The 22,913-nt window shown below is 58.1% G+C and overlaps 1 protein-coding gene across 1 annotated transcript; it reads left to right on the top strand.

Moving 5' to 3' along the window:
- The first annotated feature begins 10,841 nt into the window (after positions 1 to 10,841).
- TLE6 (TLE family member 6, subcortical maternal complex member) lies at positions 10,842 to 21,526 on the top strand. The gene is given in 18 exon segments (XM_049097952.1): positions 10,842 to 10,950; positions 11,206 to 11,290; positions 11,545 to 11,641; positions 12,324 to 12,379; positions 12,764 to 12,809; positions 13,959 to 14,000; positions 17,604 to 17,666; positions 17,758 to 18,028; positions 18,126 to 18,304; positions 18,307 to 18,465; positions 18,549 to 18,662; positions 18,754 to 18,791; positions 19,360 to 19,612; positions 19,696 to 19,946; positions 20,174 to 20,315; positions 20,709 to 20,859; positions 21,012 to 21,088; positions 21,253 to 21,526. Coding segments are annotated over 16 exon segments (2,016 nt in total). The 5' UTR covers positions 10,842 to 10,950; positions 11,206 to 11,290; positions 11,545 to 11,572; the 3' UTR covers positions 21,358 to 21,526.
- The last annotated feature ends 1,387 nt before the right edge of the window (positions 21,527 to 22,913 follow it).

Raw genomic sequence — 22,913 nt, 5'->3', positions numbered from 1 at the left:
TCACCGCCTATGTCTCTGCCTCTCTCTGTGTCTTTCATGAATAAATAAACAAAATCTTAAAAAAAAAAAATCTTGGTGACCTCAGGCCAGGCAAATATTTCTTAGATAGTATGCAAAATGTGACAAACACACACAACGAAAAGATCAAGTGGGTCATTAAAATTTTAAGTATTTGCTCTTTGAAAGCCACTTTGAAGCAAACAAGGAAGAAGCGACAACAAGGAGAAAATATTTGCGAAACATATACGGATAGTCATTGTTTCTAGAATGTAGAAGGAATTCTTTCAGTGGAGAAAAAGTGTGACCGCAAGAGGGCGCCCCTTACTATCAAAACCTAGTTCACTGCAGTATCTCAAGATAAAGGGGTGCAGAATGTAATTTACACTCAGGGTTAAAAGGAGGAACACCCATAATTTGTATATGTGTATATACACACATGTACAAATATGCACGGACACGTGCACACAGAGACACGAACACGTGTGCACACACAGACACACATGCAGACATACACGCACATACATGAATTCTTCATACTATTCATGCAGAAGTTTCAAATGATATCAAAATAAAAAGTTACCCAAAAACAGTTTTCTAGTTTGTACTATCAAATATGCAGATAGCCAAAAAAAAAATAATAAAAATAAATATGCAGATAGCCAGCAAATGATCAAAGAATAACAAATGACCAATTCTAACTGTTTGCAACCATTTCCCTTTATTCTTTCCCCTGTATCTCTGGTTTTATTGCCGTTTTTCAAGAATATAACTGGTAACATTATTCCTTCCAGGAATTTGAGAGTGGCTTATTTGCAGTTGAAAACACAGGGTCCCAGGGGCGCCTGGGTGGCTCAGTGGGTTCAGCGTCTGCCTTCGGCTCAGGTCATGAGCCCTGAGCCCTGGGATCGAGCCCTGCGTCGGGCTCTCTGCTCAGTGGGGGGCCTGTTTCTCCCTCTCCCCCTGATCTCCCTGCCCGCCCCCCCCCTCATGCTCTCTCTCTCTTTCTCTTTGTCAAATAAGTAAACTTTAAAAAAAGAAAAGAAAAGAAAACAGAGGGTCCCAAGTGAAGCCATTTCCCTGAGTCACCCGGAAGCATTCCTTTTTGCTTTTCATCCTGAATTTTATCCTCAAATCATTTCTGTAAAAATGATTTGATTCGGCGCTAACAGGGAAAATCATTCATGTAGCTCTACAAGGTCAATGCTTGAAAGCTGCAGCCCCCAGATTCTTCCATTCGGCCTCATGTATTGGCACATCTGCTGTGATGCTGTTTTCCTATGTTCCTGTTCGTATGTCTCTTTTTTATTTTTTATTTTTAAAAATATTTTATTTATTTATTAATGAGAGACACACACACACACACACACACAGAGGCAGGGACACAGGCTGAGGGAGAAGCAGGCTCCACGCAGGGAGCCTGATGTGGGACTCGATCCCAGGTCTCCAGGATCACACCCTGGGCTGAAGGCGGCGCTAAACCACTGAGCCACCCAGGCTACCCAAGTATGTCTCTTTTTTAACTGAAATTTTTGAGAGAATGCCCATTCACCTGAACTGGTACAGAGAGATCCCGTCCACATGTGTTCACTTTTTCTCTACTGATAACATTTTGCAAAAGTAGAGTTGAAGGTCACAAGCAGGGTATGACATTGATACAGTCCATCCATCTCAGGCAGAGGGTCCCTTTCACTTGGGGTGGCTTCATGTAGCCACGGCCAAGATACAGAACACTTGTGACATCCCCAGGACCTCCTCTAATACCCTTGTGTATTCACACCCCCACCTCCCTCCTAGCTCTCAGGCCACCCCACCCCACCAGGAAGCTATTTAAAAAGATGCTCACTGTCCCAAGAATCCTTAATTTCCGCTCCCACACCTGCTGGGCTGAAGCTCAGAAATCTGCCTATTTACAAAGATGATCCCAGGGCTGGGGACAGGAGAGGAACAAGAGCCTGGACCATCCAGTTCTGCCTGAAAGCCAGGAGGCACTCAAAAGAATGATGGGGCATGTCACAAAAGCACAGAAGCCAGCTTGAAAGGGGGCCAAGTCTTAGACAATGGGACCATCAAAATAATTAAGGAGAATGATGCATTATAAGCCATTAAAAAAAATGGGACTGTGCATCCACACCAAGAGTAAATAGACTCGCGGGGGAAAAGGGAAGGCTGTCACTTACAGCTGAATACCAAGGGCCCACTGGCAAACGCGGGGAAGCGATCGGGGTACAAAGCAAGAGCAAAAGCTGCTTCAGGCAAGAAGCATCCACCATAACGGCTTCCAATGATTCTTGCCTCCTAGTTTCCAAATTAATATACTGTGGTCCACTGGTGAAATGGGTGTGAAAATAAAAGAAAACAAGATAAGGAGAATAGAAGGCGCCCTGGGCAGACGTAGTGTGTGGTTTAATGTAGGTGGAGGTTGGGGATCCCTGGGTGGCGCAGTGGTTTGGCGCCTGCCTTTGGCCCAGGGCGTGATCCTGGAGATCCAGGATCGAATCCCACATCGGGCTTCTGGTGCATGGAGCCTGCTTCTCCCTCTGCCTGTGTCTCTGCCTCTCTCTCTCTCTGTAACTATTATAAATAAATAAAAATTAAAAAAAAAATAAATAAAAAAATGTAGGTGGAGGTCGGGAGAGGCCACCCCGAGGAGGTGACACTGAGCTACGATCGGAAGTATTAGAGGAAGTGAGTCAGAGCTGTCAAGGAGAAGAGTGTTCCAGATGGGCAGACAGCCCGTGCAAAGGTCCTGTGGTAGCCGGTGAGGAAGAGCAGGAAGATCTGTGTGGCTGGAGTGAAGGGCCTGTCATCGGGATTAATCAGAAGGGTGGTAAAGACCCTGCAGGGCCATTCAGCTCTGAATGGGAGTGAGAGCCTTGGGAGGAGATTGGGCAGGGGAGGACAGGATTCCACTCAATGTTTAAAGGATTGTCCAGCTGCTTATTAAGAATACGGGATCCCTGGGTGGCGCAGCGGTTTAGCGCCTGCCTTTGGCCCGGGACGTGATCCTGGAGACCCAGGATCGAATCCCACGTCGGGCTCCCGGTGCATGGAGCCTGCTTCTCCCTCTGCCTGTGTCTCTGCTTCTCTCTCTCTCTGTGTGACTATCATAAATAAATAAAAATTAAAAAAAAAAAGAATATATTGTAAGGAGAGGGCACCTGGGTGGCTCAGCGGTGGAGCGTCTGCCTCTGGCTCAGGGCATGACCTGGGGTCCCGGGATCAGGTCCCACATCGGGGTCCCCGCAGGGAGCCTGCCTCTCCCTCTGCCTGTGTCTCTGCCTCTCTCTGTCTCTCATGAATAAAAAATAAAATAAAGTCTAAAAAAAAAAAAGGATAGGGGATCCTTGGGTGGCTCAGCGGTTTGGCACCTGCCTTTGGCCCAGGGTGTGATCCTGAAGTCCCAGGATCGAGTCCCACATCAGGCTCCCAGCATGGAGCTTGCTTCTCCCGCTGCCTGTGTCTCTGCCTCTCTTTCTCTCTCTGGTATACATAAATAAAATCTTAAAAAAAATAAAAATAAATAAAATAAAATAAATTAAAGGATATATTGTAAGGAGAGGGAAAAAGAAAGAAAAAGGCAACTAAATGCTAAAATGAACACCCCGAGTGTCCGCCAAGTGGTGAACAGACACACACAGCATGTCCACCACCCATGGGAGCATCACTAGGCTGGCAACAGGAGCGAGGGGCCCACACATGCCGCCCCAGGGATGGACTCCGAGCCCACGACACAGGAGGCCCCACAGGTGTGAGTCCACGTGTGTGACACGTCCAGGACGGGCTTGTCCACAGACAGGAAGGGGGCCCGTGGGGGCTGGGGGCTGGGATGGGGGTGACTGCTGATGGGGATGGGGTTGCTTTCTAGGGTAATGGAATGTTCTGGAATTAGATAATGCAATGGTTGCACAACCGTGTGAATATACTAAAAAAAATACTGAATTCTACACTAAATAGGTTGGTCGCTATGGGAATATAGCTCAGTAAGTTTCTTACTAAACAAAATCATGAGCAAAACAGAGGAGGAGGAGGCTGCAAACACCACCATCCAAGGAAAAGACGTTGTGAGCTACATATGCAACTTAAAATTTTCTAGGGGTGCCTGGGTGGTGCAGTCAGTTCAGTGTCCGGCTCTTGATTTCAGCTCAGGTCGTGATCTCAGGGTTCTGGGATCGAGCTCCGCGTGGGCTCTGTGCTCAGCACCGGTCTGCTTGTGCCTCTCCCTCTGCTCCTCCCGCTGCTCCTCCCTCTGCTCCTCCCTCTGCTCCCCCCCGCTGTTCCTCCCCCTGCTCAGGCTCTCCCTCTCTCTCTCTCCCTTGATCCCTAAAATGAATAAATAAAATATTTAAAAAAATTTTTTTTCCTAGACACGTCTTTTAAAAAAGAAGAAAAAGTAAAATTAACTTTAACAGTATATTTAACCCAATTTGTCTGAAATAGTATCCTTTCAAATGCAATCAGTATGAAAAATATTCATGAGCATTTTACCCTTTTTCTTTTTGGTACAAAGTCTTCGAAATCCCAAGTGCATTACACACTCAACTCAGACACTTAATTGTCATTGCAAATCTTTGATCTGCATTTAGATTTCGTGAAATCAACCGTCAGACAATTAGATTTGCATACCCAAATTGTCCCAAAAAGAAACATTTTCCTATACGTTTGTGGTGACCACCTCGTCCCCGTGAGCCCGGCACCGGCCGGGTTTTAGCCCCGCACGTCCTGCCAGGCACACCGGGATGCTTTAGTCGCCCTAACCAAAGCTCATTTTATAAATTCACATTTTAATTAATTTAATTCAAAGAAAATTAGACACCCAGGTACTGGGTTCCGCGAGCACATTTCGATGGCCACGTGGACCGCAGGGCTCAAACGACAGCGGTATTTACAGGTCGTGGTAACGGCAGTGCCCGGGGTCCATGAGCCCAGCAGGACGGTCACAAAGGGAAGCGGACGGGGAGACGGGGTTTGGAGTGATGGATCTGAGCCCTGCGCCCCCACTGCCAAGCCGTGGAGAGAAGCTTCTCCAGGGTCTCCGCACCGGCTGCATCTGCGCCACCCGGGAGCTGCTTGGGCCCCTCCGCAGACCTGCTGTGTCGGGCCGCAGTGATCTGTGATTCAACAACCCCCCATCCAGGGATTCGGGTCCCTACCAGTTTGAGAACCGTTGCCTGGGGAGCACCTGGGGGGCTCAGCGGTTGAGCACCTGCCTTTGGCTCAGGGCGTGACCCCGGGGTCCTGGGATCGAGTCCCACATCAGGCTCCCCATAGGGAGCCTGCTTCTCCCTCTGCCTGTGTCTCTGCCTCTGTGTGTGTCTCTCATGAATAAATAAATAAAATCTTTAAAAAAAAAAAAAAAAGAAAGAAAGAAAGATGGATAAACAGAGAGACAGACTGGAGGGACAGGTCCCCACCCAGCACCTCAGCGCTTGGCCATCCCAGACCCATGTGACTCCATGTGACTCTGGGGCTGCCATGCAGGCTCCGAGGACCCTTCGGAGAAGGGAGAAGTTCCTGCCACCGGGAATCCCCCCATTTAGAAGCTTTCCCACCGCGAGTATGAGGGAGCAGCCGGGGCCCCACACAGAGCTGGTGGGAGAGCGAGCCGGTGCCCCCGCCGCTCCGGGGAAAGGCCTGGAAGCTCCGGGAAAATTAGACCCGTGATCGCACCGTACCTCCTCCCGGTTCAACGCAGAGGCTTCCACGTGAGAGAGATGAGCGCAAATTGCCGCGCGCACGCGCGCGCGCGCGCGCACACACACACACACACACACACACACACACCTGTTCGTGGGTGCTCACAGCGGCCGCACGTGGCCACCCAAGCTGGAAACAACCAAACACCCACCGCGGGCCCTGGAGAAACAAACCAGGCCCGGACACACAAGGAAACACTCGTCGGCAGCAAATGCAAGAAACCCCACATGGATGCATCTTAAAAAATCACGTTCGGTGAACGAAGCCAGACACAAACAGACACATATTTATAAGCACATTTATATAATGTTTCCAGAAAAGGCGATACTTCCTCCCAGCGAGAAAGCTAGGGATGGGAGGGAGGACGCTTCCGAGGTGGCCGCGGTGACGGTCGTGCAACCGTACAAGTTTACTGAAGACCCTGCAACAGCGGAGCTTGAACCCGGTGGGGACCCGGTGGGGACCCGGTGGGGACCCGGTGGGGAGGCCTGCGACCGCGCTGTCACAAGACGTTTGGCCAGCACGGGGCGCCAGAGACCACAAGTTCAACCCCCGCCAGGCCCGGGTGGGTCTCCTGGAGATCCACCCTCCCCTCCTCCCACCCGGGAGGCAGTTGCCCGACCCTCAGGAGGGGTCTGCAGCCTCTCCCTGCCTGGGGGTCTCACGGGATTCGTGGGCCACCTGGGAACCTGCTGGAAGCCTGCAGCCGCCCAGTGCCCCCGTGAACCCACCGTGGTCACTCTTGGTCCTAAATGCAGACCAGCCAGCTGGATGGGCGAGTCTCTCCGTAACAGAAGCACTGGTACCAGGCCCTCCTCCACGTCCCGGGTCTTCCCCAAGTCCCACAGGAAGGCTCCTTTTGGGGTGAAGTGTAAATTGGGATGAATGTATACTTTGGGATGCATGTGACAAGGTCTACGGCTGGGGGGTGGGCAGATGATGACCTGGGACCACAGCGTGTCCCACCGCACGGAGAGGGAAGCGTGTCAGAACTGTGCCGGGTCCCAGGGAGGGCGAAGCCACTTGGGACCCTACAAATAGGACACAGACATCTGGGGAAAATAAACACGAAAGAGGCCCATGGGTGGATGCAGGTGTCACCCACCCAGCTGTCCTTCTGGCTACGTGCACACACGACAGAGGAACTTAGAACAACAAAGCACCGGGTGGTGAGTCGGCCCAGGGACAAGGGAGACAGTGACAGGACCTCGCTGAGATTTTTTTTTTAATTTTTATTTATTTATGATAGTCAGAGAGAGAGAGAGAGGCAGAGACATAGGCAGAGGGAGAAGCAGGCTCCATGCACCGGGAGCCCAATGTGGGACTCGATCCCAGGTCTCCAGGATCGCGCCCTGGGCCAAAGGCAGGCGCTAAACCGCTGCGCCACCCAGGGATCCCCTCGTTGAGATTTTTTAATGAACTTCTGGATGGCAGAGCATGTTTGCTGGGAAGGGGGGGAGAGAAGCTGCTCATCAGCCCCCCAGACGTGCTCCGGCAAAGCCGCCCCCAGATTCCTGAGCACCAGAACCTGCATGAGATGACAAACGCTTCTCGTTGAAGTCACTAACTCCGGGGACAATTTGTTATGAAGCAGTAGCTAGCTCATGCACCTGGATTTCTTTAGAAGTGAGAACCAGGTCCCGGAGATCCCGAAATCCACTCCTGGAATGGATGCACCTTGCCCCAAGCTCGGGGCCATGGGTGGTTCAGCCTAAAGCCGCTACGTGGGCAGTTCAATGGCAGGAGCCTAATTGAGATGTAGGCCTTATGGTGTCAGAGTTACGAGGATACTTCCCCCTTGAGCCAGGGTTCAAGTCCGGGCCTCACCCCTTCCTAGTTCCATGGCCCCGGAGGGGTCAGTTAACCTTTCTGGATTCATGGTGGGTTATAGCTACTTAACGCCCCCTTTGAGCCCGTGGGGAGTAGAATGATGCCCTTCAAAACAATCCCTTTGAGTCCTAACCTCCCAATAGCTGGGAATGATTTCAGGTGTGATTAGTTAAGATGATATCATTGGAGCAGGGCGGCCCTAGATCCCACGACTGGTGTCCTTTAAGAGAGAAATTAAAAAAAAAAAAAAGAAGAAGAGAGAAATTTGGGGGTGTCTGGGTGGCTTAGCGGTTGAGCATCTGCCTTCGGCTCAGGACATGATCCCGGGGTCCTGGGATCGAGTCCTGCATCGGGTTCCCCGCAGGGGGCCTGCTTCTCCCTCTGCCTCTCTCTGTGTGTTTCATGAATAAATAAAAAAATGAAATCTTAAATGAATAAAAAGAAGAGGAGAATTTGGACACAGTCACGAGGAGGGAGAACCCCATGTGAGGACAGACACAAAGATTGGAGGGATGTGTCTACTGGCCTAGGGACACCAAGGATCAGTGGCCACCGCGGAAACAGGAAGGACGGGGGGATCCTCCCTGAGAGCCTCCCGAGGGTGCACAGCCCCGCTGACACCTGGATTTCAGACGCCAGAACAGAACAGAGTAGACGGCTGTTGTTCGAAGCCACCAGGTTCGCGGTCATTGGCTGCAGCAGCCCCGGAAGTGAATTCGAGCCTGCATCCACCAGATGGCAGAAGGCAAACTTCAATCAATTCTGGGTAATTCAATCAATTCACTTTTCCTGGGGCTAGGTCCAAGTTCAAGGGCATTCCTGTGGCATCGGAGAGTGTGGCAGCCCAGAGGCATCCTGCCCCTGAGTCTCACCCAGCCCGGCCACCGGCCACCGTCTTTGGAGGATGTCTGTCCTTCCGCCTCTTGATTATTCATCTGTTGACCGGACACCAGGGTCCTTCCTTCTACCTGCGGGGGCTCTGCAGCTGCTCCTTTACCTTGGGTTACTTGGCTATAGTCACTTGCCCACAGGGGCCACTGGGATGTCCTGGGGGGGACCGGAACCTGCCACCACCTCCCTGTGGTCACTCCATAGCCCCCCTCTGCAGCCTGGGCTTTCCCTCGAGCCTTCCGTCTGGGCCTACGCCCAACCCCAGTAACCCTGAGCCTCTGGGAGCCTGGGTCAGCCAGGGCAAGCCAGGAATTGCAGAGCTTTGGAAATGCAAACCCCTTCTCTGTCAATCTTTCTTCCAGACCTTGGGCTTCCAAGTCTACCGACCGCAACAACTCAAAAGCCAAGAAGCACATCTTTGCTGCCTGCCCTCCTCTCTACTGTGCTCTCGGCTCTTCCAGAGGGCTCGAGGCAGGCTGCATCCCTGGGGGCCAGCCCGGGTTACGTGGGGGCCAGTGGGAGGCAGGAAGGGGTGAGCGCAGGCCAGCCGACCCAGCTGCCACCCCACCTGCAGGTGGGGCTTCAGCAGAAGAAAGTAAAACAACCTCCAGGGGGGTGACGCTTCTGACCTCTCTGACCTCGATGTGGACCTAGGGATATTTCCTCTTCACAGGCCTCAGATCTGTGCCGTCCCCTGGAACTTTCAGCCAGGCTGGGAATGTTCAAGATTCTCACTGCCCTGGGGTGGATGGTCATCCCCAGCCTTGTGTGGCTACTGAGCGATTGACATGGGGACAGTGAGCCTAAGGAACTGAGTTTTTAATTCTATTTAATTTTAATTTGTTTTAATTTAAATAGCCACAGGTACCCAGTGGATCCCGTGTGAGACAGACAGCCTCGGATAAACTGGTGTGCCCAGCAACCGCGAGAGGAGGAGAGCCAAGTGCACAGAAGGAGGCAATTAGCAGGCTGGCCCATAAATAAAATACACTTCAATTAAGGGCCAGTGGAGGGATCATGGGCGAAAACCTTTTTTGCGGCTCACACATGGCAGCCCTCACTTCCCCTCCATACGCCAGCCACAAAACCCAAGTTGTGTGTTTACATTACAACCTCCAGGGGGGACTGTGCATCCCGAGATCTGAACCCCAGGGTGCCCCTACCCCAGACAAAGCACAGAAGAGGGGCCAGCGGAGTGTTCTCACACTCCCCTGGATCCCAAGCCAGCATACCCACCCGGGCAGGGGCAGGCGGGCGCCCCGTGGCCCGTGCGAGAATGTCTGAGAATCCCATCAGCAGTTACCTGAATTTTGAACACAGCAGGACTTACAGCCACTGAGATTACCACGAGATTAGTGCCAACTCAAACCACGTTTGGAGAAAAATGAAATAAAGGGAGGGTGGGGGTGGTGTTGGAAGTTCATTTTTAAAAGAGATGTGAGGGGAGACCTGGGGAGGTGGTGACCTCGGGGTAGACTGCTCAAGGAGGGAGCACGGTCATGACTGTCAGGGGGAGACTAGTCCCCGTGGAGGAGGAAATGGTTAGTGCAAAGGTCCTGGGGTGGGCAGGACCACAGCACACCTCCAGTAAGCATTGCAAACCGGGCCAGAGAACTCTAGAATCCCTGGACACCCCCCTACTGCCCTCATCCCTTATCTTTCTATCATCCCAGGCCTGGAATGCCCACCACCACCCCTTCCTACCCTGGCCTTGAAGCTGGAAAAGTACCAGTTTCAAGGCCTCTGCAGCCCCTGCTTTTGGTTCTCAGATCCTGGGCTTGGGGAACAGTTGGGAAAAATTCACGACAAAAATTCAGAGCCCAGGACTGGGTGCTGGATGAAGGGGAGCTGTTTTCCCCATTAAGGGGGCTTGAAGCTTCGCTTGCACTGCCCGTCATTCATATCGAGGAAAATGTTATCAGCCCCTATCCGGGAATTGGGATGAAGGGGAAGGATTCGGGTCCCCTCTCCCAGCACCACCTCTCACCCTAAACCACTCCGGGGCGTCGCCAAAACTGATCAGGCTTTTCACCAAACAATGCAACCTCACACCGCCCAGCCCCTTCCGGGGTTGCGCCCTGTGACCCCAAGCCCCACGCCCTCCTTAAATATCCTCGCCCCCGCCGGGACCCCAAACCGCCCGCGGCTCTGCACGCCGCCCTTCCCCACAGCTGTAGCGCAAGGGTTAAGCCGAGGCGCCGGGAGCGCTGATTGACAGCCGGGCCGGCGGCTGGGGGGAGCCGACCAATCAGCGCGAGCGGCCGCGGCCCACGTGGGCAGGCGGCCTCGCGATTGGCCAGAGCCTGCAGCGGCCGCCCGCGGAGTCCGAGCCCACGTGCAGCGGCTGCTCCTTCATTGATCGTCCTCGTGGTGCAGGTGGCGGCGGGCGGGGCGGGGCCGGGGCGGGGCCGGGGCGGGCGGGGGCGGGGCCGGGGCGGGGCGGGCCGGGTCAAAGGGCCCCGGGAGGAGGGGAGACGCGGAGGGGCGTTCTCTCCGGGCCTGAACTTGGTTGACCCCCCGCAGTTTCGTCCCGGGGTACTGGGCCTCTATCCTGGCGGGGGAGGGGGGAGTAGGCGGGCGGGCCTCCGGGAGGACCTCCGCGCCCTCGGGCCCGGGGAGGAGGCCCGGACGCCGCTGAGGGCCAGAAGCCAAGCAAAGAAGGGGCTTAGGGCCGGAGGAGTGCCTGGGGTGGAGAGAGGTCTCTTTCCTCCTGTCTGAGAAATCCCTCCTAGTTCACCTGGCCGACTCTTACTCATCCCTCAAAACCCTTTCCCAATGATGTTTACCCAGGCTCTGGGAAGTTGTCTCAACACTGAGGCTGAGTTTTAGCGTCCTTCCCCGGGGTCCCCAGCGGTGACAGCTCCTGGCAGGGAGTGTAAGTGTTTGGCACCGTCAACGTCCACCTCCTGGAATGACGCTCCTATGAGTTGGGGCTGGTGGAGGCAGCAGAGTTTGACAAATGAACAAAGGGTATAGGGCATGCAGTGGGGGGCCGGAAATCAGGGAGGGGGCTTGGGATCCAGGCCTGGGGCCTGCAGGGGAGGCCAGGGGTGGGGTGGGGTCGGTTCTGCCCCTGGCTGCCCGGCCTTCTGCCCTCAGGGACCTGCCATCTCTCCTTGGGAGTTCCAGGCTAAAGTCCTTTGGCTACTGCCCGAAGATGACGTCTTGGGACCGTCTCAGCCGCCAGCAGCACCCTCCAAGGATGAGGAGGCCCCCAGGAACTTTGGTGAGGAGAATATTAACTGCGAGGGAAGGGGGCTCAGCTCAGACCTCACTCTCCTGCTCCTGAGGGAGGGACACGGGCGGGTGGCCAGGCCTTTGGCTGGGGCCGCTGGCCCATCATACCTGCTGACAGGTGCCAGGCCACTTTCTTTTTAAATTGAACCTGCTTCTCATCACGCAGGTGATCAAACACATGCCTACGTCGTCTCTGGTTAATACTTTAGGAACAGAAGCCCCTCCTCCTCCAGAGAGGACCCTTTACAGTAGTTGAGGCCGGGGTGGGCGACCTTTCTCTCTCGAGGGCTCTCCAGAGAGTCTGTATTTGAGACTTTAGGCCAAGAGGCAAAACGGGAGAAACTCCATGGGGACTTAAGTAACCAGAGAAAGCAAATTCCCTTCAGGTTTGGGTTTTTGCTTTTTACGATTTTATTTATTTGAAAGAGAGCAGAGAGCACAAGTGGGAGGAGGGGCAGAGAGAGAAGCTGACTCCCCGCTGAGCAGGGAGCCCACGTGGGGCTGGATCCCGAGATCACGATGCTCTCCTGACTGAGCCCCCCAGGTGCCCCTCCCTGCAGGTTTTAGGCGGGTCCCAGCCCACCCTCTGGGGGGCTGATTGGAAATGTGGCCTGAGGGTGGGAGAGCGGGAGGCGGGGGTTCATCTATACAGCCTCCTCTGACCTTCCCAGGCTCCTGAACTGAACTACCACAGTGTCCTGGGTCAGCTCCGAGAGCAGTTCCCCAGGTGAGAGTGGCTCTCAGGGGCCCACGTGGAGGGGGAGAGACTCCCACCTGGTCTCTGGGTGGCCCAGCAGCCCTTGGTCCAAATGACAGAACTTGGTAACAAAGAGCCTTATTGGAGCCTGAAGCAAAAGGAAAGAAGCACCATTACCAATCCGGGCCTTCATTTGAATTTTCTGGTTGTCCTTGTGTTGTTTAGCATGAATTTTTTTGCACCGATTATAGGTTTAAAAACATTGCAGGGAAACGGCATCTCTGATGCCGCCTTGGGGTGGCTCCTTGGAGGGGGGTGCGCAGGGGCCAGGCCTGGGTGGGGCAGGTTCTGGCTCTAGTTCTGCGGAGGGGTCTTGAGGGCTCTTCTTCGGTTGCTTCCCCCCCCCCCCCACAGGTTATCCCCTCACCTGGCAGCGCAGGTGGACAGCATGTACCACACGGTGAGCCACCCCGGGCAGCCCCCAGGAGCCGGGCTTGGGGACACGGTCTCCTCCACTTGCTTCTGCTTCCTTGGGGCGAGCAAGGTCACCCGTGCAGGCCAGCTTCTCCAGGAGCGTTTTTCCTCATGTGTGCACACCTCGCTGCCAAAGTTAGACATTCCATATTTAAAGGAAGGGCTTCTTTGGCCACTCATCATTGAGGGATAGGTAACGGGAGCCCCTGCTCATGAGGAGTATATGCGCTGGTGTGGTGCTGGTCTTCTAGAACCTTCCTCAACGATGGGAATGTTCTATACCAACAGTACCCAATATGACACCCACTGGCTGCTTGTGGCTGTTGAGAACTTGTAAAGACTGACTTTTTTTTTTTTTTTAAGATTTTACTTATTTATTCGAGAAAGAGCAAGGGAAAGAGAGCACAAGCAGAGGTGAGAGGGAGAAGCCAGACCCTGAGATCATGACCTGAGCCAAAGGCAGATGCTTAACTGACTAAGCTCCCCAGGTGCCCCAGGAACTGAATTTTTAACTTGATTAAATTTAAATAGCCACACTTGACTAGTGGCTAGCTCCTTGGACAGGGCACCCCCAGGGCGAGGAGAGAGATAAGAAAGCAGATCACAAATCGTAACCACTATAAAGGAGACAGAAGATAATGGGATGGAGTGATACAGATACTGAGCTAAGCTAGTCAGGAAGGGCTTCTTGGAAGAAGTGGTGTTCACAGGGAGATGTGGAAGATAAGGAGGTCCTGCCATCCCAGAGAGAGTGGGGAAGGGGATTCCGAGCAGAGGCGCACAGCCTGTGCAAAGGCCCTGGGGCAGGACTGGCCTTGGTCTGTTGGAGGAATGGGCAAGGAGGCCAGTGTGGCTGGAGCAGAAGGTGGAGGGGAGGGGCGGGGAGCAGGTGTGCAGGGCCTTGTGGCTGTGGGGTCTTTGTACTTCACGTGGAGAATGAAATCTGAGGGTCTCCTTGATTCGCTTCCACTCCATGTGGTAGGTCACCTCCTTTTTGATGAGTGTAGTGACCAGAGAGGTAGAGCAGCTTTGCGGAGTACGCACAGTTAGGGAGAAGCATGCTCGCCATTCGACTCCTTGCTCTCGTCCACTTGCGACAGCCACCTCCGGGTGCAATCCTTGCTGTTCCTTGCAGCTCCAGAAGGTGCGGCAGGATCTCCAGGAACATCACCGGCAGGTGAGTAACCAGGAGCTGGAGGTATGGCTGGTCCTCCCTGAAAGGTGGGGGGAGGGGGGGCGAGGAGCGCGGTGACAGTTGTCAGGACTGCAGGGAATGTCTGGGGTTTTCCACAAAAGAGGTGGGAGCCCTGGCGGGCTGTGGGCAGAGAGGGCGCGGGGATCGGGATCGGTGGATGGATCTCTCCCTGCCATGCGCACGTGCACATGCACGCGCACACACCCCTTCCCCTTCCCCTTCCCCTTCCCCTTCCCCTTCCCCTTCCCCTTCCCCTTCCCCTTCCCCTTCCCCTTCCCCTTCCCCTTCCCCTTCCCCTTCCCCTTCCCCTTCCCCTTCCCCTTCCCCTTCCCCTTCCCCTTCCCCTTCCCCGTGCATTTCTGTCCATCCGTCCATCCTCATCCTCGAGGCTCTTCCCTCCTGGCCTGCTTCCCCGGTCCCTGCGTGGCTCCCATGAGGCCAGGGGCCTTCCCAGCACGTTGCAGGTCAGCTGCTTCCGCTCTGAAGGGCCTGTTCCGTGCCAGGCACACCCGGATTACGGTCTTCCGTGTGTCTGCGAGTTCTCGAGGGCCTGGATCACACGTGAGCGGGGGCGGGGGTGGGCCCAGCTCCCCGCACAGGGCGCCGGCCCAAGCTGAAGCACGTCCTCCACTCCCGCCCGCCCTCCCGCCACCTGGCCCCTGTCTCCTGGGTGCTGGCAGGACTTTCCGCCTGTGCCAGATGTGACTGGCAGGAGGCCAGGACCGTGTCTGCAACTTAGCAGGGCCTGGGGTGGGCAGTGTGGGGAGCAGGGAGGGACGGATCCAGAGTGACAGGGGCCGGGGGGGCAGGAAGCAACCAGAACACGGTTATTCATTCAACAGATATTTATCCATCACCTTCTTGCCAAGTGCTATTGTAGGCGCCAGGGAAATTGCAGAGAAGGACACAGACAAACTTCTGCCCTTGGGGTGGCGGGAGCTTGGTAAACAGGAGTGTCAGATGGTGAGGGCTGGACAAGGTGCAGGACGGATTATAGCGGCCCTAGGGGGACTCGAGGGAAGGGGCAGGGGTGGGAAAGTCTTGCTGAGGAGGTGACATCTGAGCAAACTTGAAGACTACCAGAGAGGTCTGGGATGGGAGGAGTGGTAATAGAGGGCGCGGCCCATGCAAAGGTCCTGGGGTAAGACAGCGCCACTGCCGCCCAGTGTGTTGGAGAACAGAGGAGGCCCTGTGGCCGGAGCAGCGTGAGGAGAGGAAGACAAGGAGGGGACAGGGCAGGTGCTCAGGAGCATCATGGGAGCCCCACAGGGCTGTGGGCAAGGGGGGGCACCTGACTCGGGCTCATGGCCCCTGGAGGATGGGTGAGCTGCTGGGCGCTGAGAGGCTTTGGCAGTAAGGGATCAGGATGTGGATGATCCCGACAGCACTTGCTGAGCGTCAGGATGTGAGGGGACAGGACCCCAAGTAGCTGCTGTTGAAGCCAGGAGCCCAGAGAGGCCCCTGTGTCCCCGCAGCCCCCCCTGCTCCCCGGGGAGGGCCTAGCCGGCAGGGGGGAGCAGCGCTTTTCACGCTGAGTGCATTCAAGTGCCAGTAAATTGCGCATTAACGAGCCAGGGCGAGCTGGGGAAGGCTCCCCTGGGCCTGTGCGGCGGGAGGGAGGCCCAGCTGGGGAACCATCACCGCCCGCCAGAGGCAGCCGGGGACCAGCCCAGCCGGGGACGGGGACGGGGGCTCAGAGAGGGGTCCCTGCTCCTGCTGCCTGCCCGGCCCCTCCCTCGCCGTCCTGCCCGCCTGCCCGCCTGCCCGCCTGCCCGCGCCAGACCAGGCTGCCCCTGGAAGCAGGTTGACGCCGCCCGGCCCCCCTCCCCCCCATTCCTCCCGACTTGGGAAATTGGCTTTGCTTCCCGGGGCCTCTGTTTTCTCGTCTGCAAACTGGGAATGCCGGGAGCTGCCGTGAGACAGGACCGACCGCGTCGCCCTAGTCATTCTCTCTGGTGAAGCACATGTTTTCCCAGGATCGGGGAGTTCGCCCGGGGCCAGGCAAGTGTGGGGAGCCACTAGGAGTCTGCCACGGAGGGGCGTGCATCGACGAGGCCCAGGGACGTCGCTTTTTTGGGGTGCCGTAGACCAAGACCAGACCTGCGCTGGCTTCTCCGGTAGCCACGGGGCACGTGTGGTTGTTTAAACTGAAGTTGACCGTAAACAAGTGGCCCCAGCCACGTTTCAGGGGCTCGGCAGCCGCGTGAAGCCAGCAGCTACTGCATCCGTCAGGGCCAGGACGCTCGGGGATCGCTAAATATAGCTGCACACGCACGTTCCCAGGGAGCTCTTTATCAGGCCAAGGAGATGGGTGTCCCCGTTCTGAATTCTTAGGAGCACTGGCCAAGAGGCTCCAGCCTCGCCGGGTACCTGCCAGGGACCCCTCCTCTGGGTACCTGGGCCACCCACATCCGTAGCCACCAGCCCGACGTGGCTGTTGAGCACTTGAGTGGGGCTGGAGAAACTGCGTTTTTATCTTATTTAAGATTTTCTTTCTTATTTATTTGAGAAAGAGCATGAGCAGAGGGAGAGGGAGAAGCAGAGTCCCCGCTGAGCAGGGAGCCCGACTTGGGGCTCCATCCCAGGACCCTGGGGGTCATGACCTGAGCTGAAGGCAGACACTTCACAGGCTGAGCCACTGGGCGCCCCCCCCCCCGCCTCCAAATTTAGTGGGACTTAACTTTCTGTGGCTGGTAGCTGCCGTGCAGGGCAGGAGGGGCTCCGGGCACAGCTTGTAGCTGTGGCAGAGGAGGGAGCCTGTATCCTAAAAGGACAGGCAGATGGGTGCCTGCTGGTAGTGGGAGGAGGGAACCTGGATCCCGCAGCCCCTTTCAGGCCCAGGGAACCTGTTCACTTAAATTTGGAATTCCTGGTAGTCCCGTGGCCTGATGCTTAAGCACAGAGTGACGTTACATGACCCTTCACAGGGCCCCCTCTTGTCCCGTTGCCCACCCCCCTCCCTAAGAGGTAATCACTGGTTTCTTCGTATCCTTCCAACACCTGGCTAGTTCGCCTGTCAGAGGGACAGACGCGCAAATGGAATTGGCTCCTCGAAGCCATTGTAAGCAGGGTGGTGTGGAGGCTTTACCTTTTTTTTTCTTTTTTTTTTTTTTTTAAGATTTTATTTATTCGTGAGAGACAGAGAGAGGCAGAGACACACGCAGAGGGAGAAGCAGGCTCCCTGCAGGGAGCCCGATGCAGGACTCGATCCGGGATCCCCAGGATCACGCCCTGAGCCCAAGGCAGACGCTCAACCACTGGGCCCCCCAGGTGTCCCTGAGGCTTTAGTTTTCAAGCAACCTAAGAAAACCAGCTGGAACAGGAACCCAGACCTGACGGACTCGGTACCCCTCTGTGATGACCAGAGGTTAGGGTTCGGGTTAGCTGCTGAGTCCTGGGTGCCAGGAAGTTGCTTCGTGCTCTGTGTAGGGGGCAGGGCTCCGTGTTCTCACGAATCCACCCAAAACATGCTCAAGGCAGGCAGCGTGTCCCCATTTCACGTGCAGGATGAGATCTGTGCCCAGGCCGTCCCCGCCCAAGGAAGGCCTAGCTGGGCTGTGTCGTGTGTCACCCCCCCTCCCCTAGGCAGAAAGCTTCCTGCGGACCATGGAGATCTGGAGCGGGCCTCCGGGCTTCCAGCCGGGGGAGGTGGGTGCCTGGGCCCTCGGGAGGGAGGGGACCGGCTGGGAGCACGGGGCACGTCCTCCCAGCCCTCACCAATGTGTGCTTGTGCCGCCAGGTGAGCCAGGGCCCCTCGGGTGTGCAGGCCAAGCGGGGCTCCTGGGGGCCGGCGAGCCCTAAGGCTTCCCCGCGCCCCGGGGCCCCCGCTGCTCCATCCTCCGGGACCCCTCGGTCGCGCTTGTCAGATGCCACGGCCACAGGGTCACCGCACTGGCCCAGGCGGCCCTCCTGGGACTCCGAACCCCGCTTCTGGCAGGATGTTCTGACCGAGCAGCTGTGGCAGGTCTTTGCAGGGACCCACGAGGAGGGGGACCAGCCACGGCACCGGCGTGAGTGTCCCCGGGGGGTGGGGGCCTGGGGCGGCCTGGGGCTGCATGGGGGGCAGCACCACTGAACCTCCTACCGGCTTCCCCTCCATTGGCACAGGGACAGAACCAGCGCTGGGCCCGGTGAGTGACCCCGCAGTCCCCGGAGGGGGGGCTCCCGGCTGCTGGGATCCGGGTCCACGGCTCCCGTCTGGAGCCCTGGACGCCCTTAGAGGACCCGGGACTGTGCCCCGAGCCTGCAGCTCCGCCCGCACAGGACTTGGGGCCTGTTCACGCGTCTCGTCTACGCGACGTCGGCCTCCGCAAGGCCTTCTGGGTCCACAACTGACCCAGAGCAGGTCATTTGGTCGGAACTGATCGCCCCCAATGCCCGTGGCAGGAGAGTCAGGACCCAGGGCCACACCCCCCAGGACTGGAACTGCGTACTGAAGACCCTCTGGGTAATCCCAGCGTGGGGGGCGCCGGGGGCAGCCGGCCCCGGGGACCCCACGCCTGCCACTCACCCCTCCTCGTCTCTGCCCAGCTGCCAGCCCCCCCACGGCCTCCCCCAGCCCCCCCTAGCTCCCCCGAGGGCTCCCAGGAAGGGAGCGCAGAGCCGGGCACCGGAGCTGAGGGCGTGTTCTCCCGCGTGGCCCAGGTGAGGCCCCATCCCACGTGGCAGGCTCCCCAAGGGCTGAGGACAGGGGCGCGGGGAGCTGGCGTGGCTCAGCGGACCCTGGACCCCACAGGAGCCTGCTGGGAGAGCCTGTCCATTCCTGAAGCCCATGTGAGTCTCCGTGCTGTCCCCTCTCCTCTACCCCCATCCCACTGAATGTGCGGGTGTCTCCTCCTTCCCCACCACCGTGGACAGTGCTTTGTCCCCAGAGCTCAGGGGTCTGGGTAGAAACGTGCTGCTCCAGCTGCACTCAGGCTGTCCCTCCCCACATAACCGGCTCTGGGTCCCAGGGATCTGGGGAAAGAACTCCCGTGGAAAGAGGGTGTTAGAGCTGCATGTGGAAGTCCCAACCTTGTGGTCTGAGGCTGGGGGAGCCCCGACAAGGACAGGGAGGCTTCCTGGAGGGAAGGGGCATGACGGTTAGGATTTTGCCGGATCAGTAGGAGTTTGCTAGGATGAGGCAACGCGTTCCCAGTGGGAGTGATGTTTGGTTATATGGAAGGGAGAGTACTTGAAGGGGCATGGGTGCCCCCTGGGGGAAGCCCAGTGTAGTCGGGGAAACAAGGCCTGAGAAGGAACCCCAAATCTGAAAGATGAAGCTCTTCAGGCTCAGGGGGTGCCCCCTCCGGGCAGAGAGGCTCACAGGTAAGCTGGTGACCCCACGGCCTCCCCTCCCAAGACTCTGGGACCCTGAGGACTTCGAGGACACGTGGAGGAGACCGGACGCCTTGCCCTGGCAGTCCAAGAAGTCAGCCCTCCCCCACCGAGCCCAGAAGATGCGGACGCTCCGGCACGGGGAGCCGGTGCTGGCCACGGCCGTCAGCAGCTTCATGCGCCACGCCTTCACCTGCGGCCGGGGCGGCGTCAAAGTGTGGAGCCTGGTGGGCCAGGGGCTGGAGGACAGGTGTCCTGAGAGCCACCTGGGTGTTCAGGTGAGGGAGGGGCTGGCTCGTGGGAGCAGGAGGGGCTCCCGTGGCGGAGGAAGTTCACCGGCCTCCGCCCTCGGCCTCCGCAGACCCGCCGGGCCTACCTGCGCACCTGCCTGCTGTCCTCAGACAGCACGACCCTGCTGACGGGTGGCCACAACCTGGCCAGCGTGAGCGTGTGGGACCTGACCGCGCCCTCCCTGCACGTGAGCCGGGAGCTGCCCTGCGTGGGGCTCACCTGCCAGGCCCTGGCCTCCAGCCCCAGGGACAGCCTGGCCTTCGCCGGCTTCACTGACGGCACGGTCAGGATCTGGGACCTGCGGGACCAGAGCGTTGTCAGGTGAGGCCCGGGGCGGGCGGGCTCATCCTGAAAGCCCCTGCCTGCTTACGTTTGCATCCCAGGGAGCTGAAGGCCAGACTTCAGGTTCTGGCGGGGTTTTTTCCAAGCCCAGTAGTGGCTCTTATGGGCCAGTGTTTCCCCATCTGTCACCTGGGTGTGATGGAGCACGTGGTATTCCCACGGCTCATTCTGAGCCCTGATGCCCTCCTGACACCCCTTCTGGCCAGGGACCTGCCGGGCCACCCGCCTGGAGCCAAGAGCATTGCTGTCAAAGAGCAGAACATCTGGACGGGGGGTCTGGACACCTGTCTGCGGTGCTGGGACCTGAGGACCACCAGAGAGCCCCTCGAATACCAGTTTGAGTCTCAGGTATGCAGCTGGGATGGGCCGTGCACTAAAGCAGGTGGAGGATGTTGCAGGAATGGGGTAGTGGGACCCCAGGTCTCTGGTGTTGGGAGTCTTAGGGTCGTGAGAAATGTCATCCCCACCCCACCCCACCCCACCCCCCAGCTGCCCGGGGCCCCCAATGACATGGGACACTTCCATACTGTTTCGGGCGTGCATAGCTAATAATCCCTTAGGTAGAGAGCACCAAACCACTTTGCAGATGGGCAGACTGAGCCTGAGAGGTACAAAGTTGCCTGTCGGGCCTCGGAAGCCAGGAAGCTGGCAGGCGGTCCGCCCCCACGCAGGGTCCCTGTGCCCCTGTCCACCTCCCGGTCCAGGACCTGACGGGCCTCTTCCCTGCCGCCCGCTCCCCAGATCATGAGCCTGTCCCCCAGCCCCCAGGAGGACTGGGTGCTGGTGGGCACAGCCAACGGCCAGCAGTGGCTGCAGCCCACCCGAGGCGGCCAGAAGCACATGGTGGGGTGTAAGGACGGCATCATCCTGGGTCTCAAGTTCTCCCCGCTCGGTGAGCGGCCAGGAGCGGGCGGGGGAGTCCTCCTGGCCCCCCCACCCCCAGCGCCCCTCATCAGCAGAAGCCACCCAGCGATGCTCCCCCCAGGCCGTGAGGGGGGTGGGGCCCTGCCCTCAGCTGCCAGGTGTCCCCTCCCCCGCTTCCAGGCCAGTGGTGGGTGAGCGTTGGCACCGACGACCTGCTCGGCATCTATGGCATGCCCGCGGGGACCCTGGTGTTCCAGGTATGGCAGGGGCCACGAGGGCCATGCTCGGCTCCTGTGCTGAGCGCAGGGTCCTTAAGCAAAGGCCCCGGGGCGGGGGGCCCAGGCGTGAACTGATGGGGAGGTTGGGGCGGGGGTTGGGGCGGGGAGCCCCCTCAGCGCATCCTGGCCTCCCGCCTTCCCAGGTGCCCGAGGCCACTTCCATCCTGTGCTGCGATGTGTCCCCCAACAACCGCCTGATTGTCACGGGGTCCAAAGCCCACGCCTCGGTGTACCAGCTCACCTACTGAGGGCCCTGGTGCTGGCGTCTGCACCCTGGATCCTTTTTTCCTTTCTTTTTCTTTTGTCTTTTTCCCCTAACAAGGTGGAGGCGTCGTGGTGGGTGGGCCGGGTGTCTTTCCCTTTGCACGACTGGGCCGGCAATCTTTGTCGCCTGTAATAAAGCAACTGGAAAACGCAGAGGGGTCTGTCGTGCAGCCCTTGCCAGGCCCTGCCGTCTAGAGAGGTCTGGAAGGACTTGGCCAGCTGGGTCTCCCAGCCTCGAGTCCGCATTCCCTGAGCACCCCCTTCAAAGCCACTGACCTCCCTGCTGTTGGGAGTAGGGGTGGGTATGGACCACTCCTTCCTGTCCCGCTGAGCTGATCCCCCCCCCCTCACCCCTCCCAGAGGGGGTTCCCACCCAGAGCCGGTTCCCAACCCAGAGAGGTTCCAGCTCTCGGGTCCTCCACCCTCCCGAGAGCCCCGCTGCAGTAGGTGGGTGCATCTCACCTTGGGGTAGACCTAACCCCGGGGGGGCACATGGCAACATCTGTGGGCGGGAGCCGTCATTGTGACTTTGGTGGGGGGGGGAGCGTGCCTGGCATCGAGTGAGTGGGGAGAGCGTAGTTGACAGCAGTCGCTCGCCGGCTGGCTTCTCCTCCCCCCCTCTCCCGGGGGCTCTCACAGCCTTTGGTGGCCCTGGCCTCCGGGATAAGCGTCCCGATGGTGCCAACAGGTCTGCTCTCCTTGCCCAGAGAAACTCTCCTCTCCGAAACTCCCCGGAGTGTGACTGGACTTCCCCCAGGAACCCCGCCATCTCCACCCAGGAGGTCCCCAGCAGCGTTCCTGCTTCACCACGGCCCTCCCACAGGAAGCTCCCTCCACAGGAGCTTCCAGAACCTAGACCTGAGGCCAGCCCCGCCCCGGGCTGGCCCACAGTCCATAGGCTTCCCTCTGCTGCAGCCTGGGCTGCAGACCCCGCCGGCCTGGTTTCCACCCGGCCGAGCTCCTTCCCTCGGAGCCTGTGCACACACGGTTCCCTCTGGACCTGCACACTCGGGTGCAGCGGCTGCTTCTCGTTAGCTCTCGGTTTACGCTGTACCGTCACCTCCTCTGGGACTGCTTGCTTACTAGCACCTGGGGGTGGGCCAGGCGTCCTCGTGCACCAGCCTCTCAGCATCACCTGTGGGGGTCGGAGGGAAGCACCCCAAAGAGTCACGTGCTGCATGCAGTAAGTCCCCTGTGTACGCGGGCGGTGCCCTGGGATGATCCTGTCCCCTGGGCCGGGAGTGAGGCGCACGGCAGCCCTGGGCCCGAGCACGCAAGGCCGCGTGGGACTCCCTCCGCTGCTGCGCCGTGGGACTCCCTCCTCTGCCACGCGACGGCGAATCTCCACCGTCCTGGAGCCCTGCCGTCTCCCAGATGGCGTGCAGATCGTGGGGGCCGGCCCCCTGTCCTGGGCATCACTTGCACTGTGCGGCCCCACAGCACACCTGTCTCCCACCCAGCCTGCCCCCGGTCACAGCCCGGGGAAAGCGATTTCCCCACCCCACCGACCCCCATCCTCCAGCCCAGGACAGAAAGGCAG

The sequence above is a fragment of the Canis lupus genome, chromosome 20 (assembly GCF_003254725.2).
Source record: "Canis lupus dingo isolate Sandy chromosome 20, ASM325472v2, whole genome shotgun sequence".
In the NCBI taxonomy this organism is placed as follows: Eukaryota; Metazoa; Chordata; class Mammalia; order Carnivora; family Canidae; genus Canis; species Canis lupus.
The sequence above is the reverse complement of the archived record's forward strand: the minus strand, read 5'-3'. Positions and strand labels throughout refer to the sequence as shown.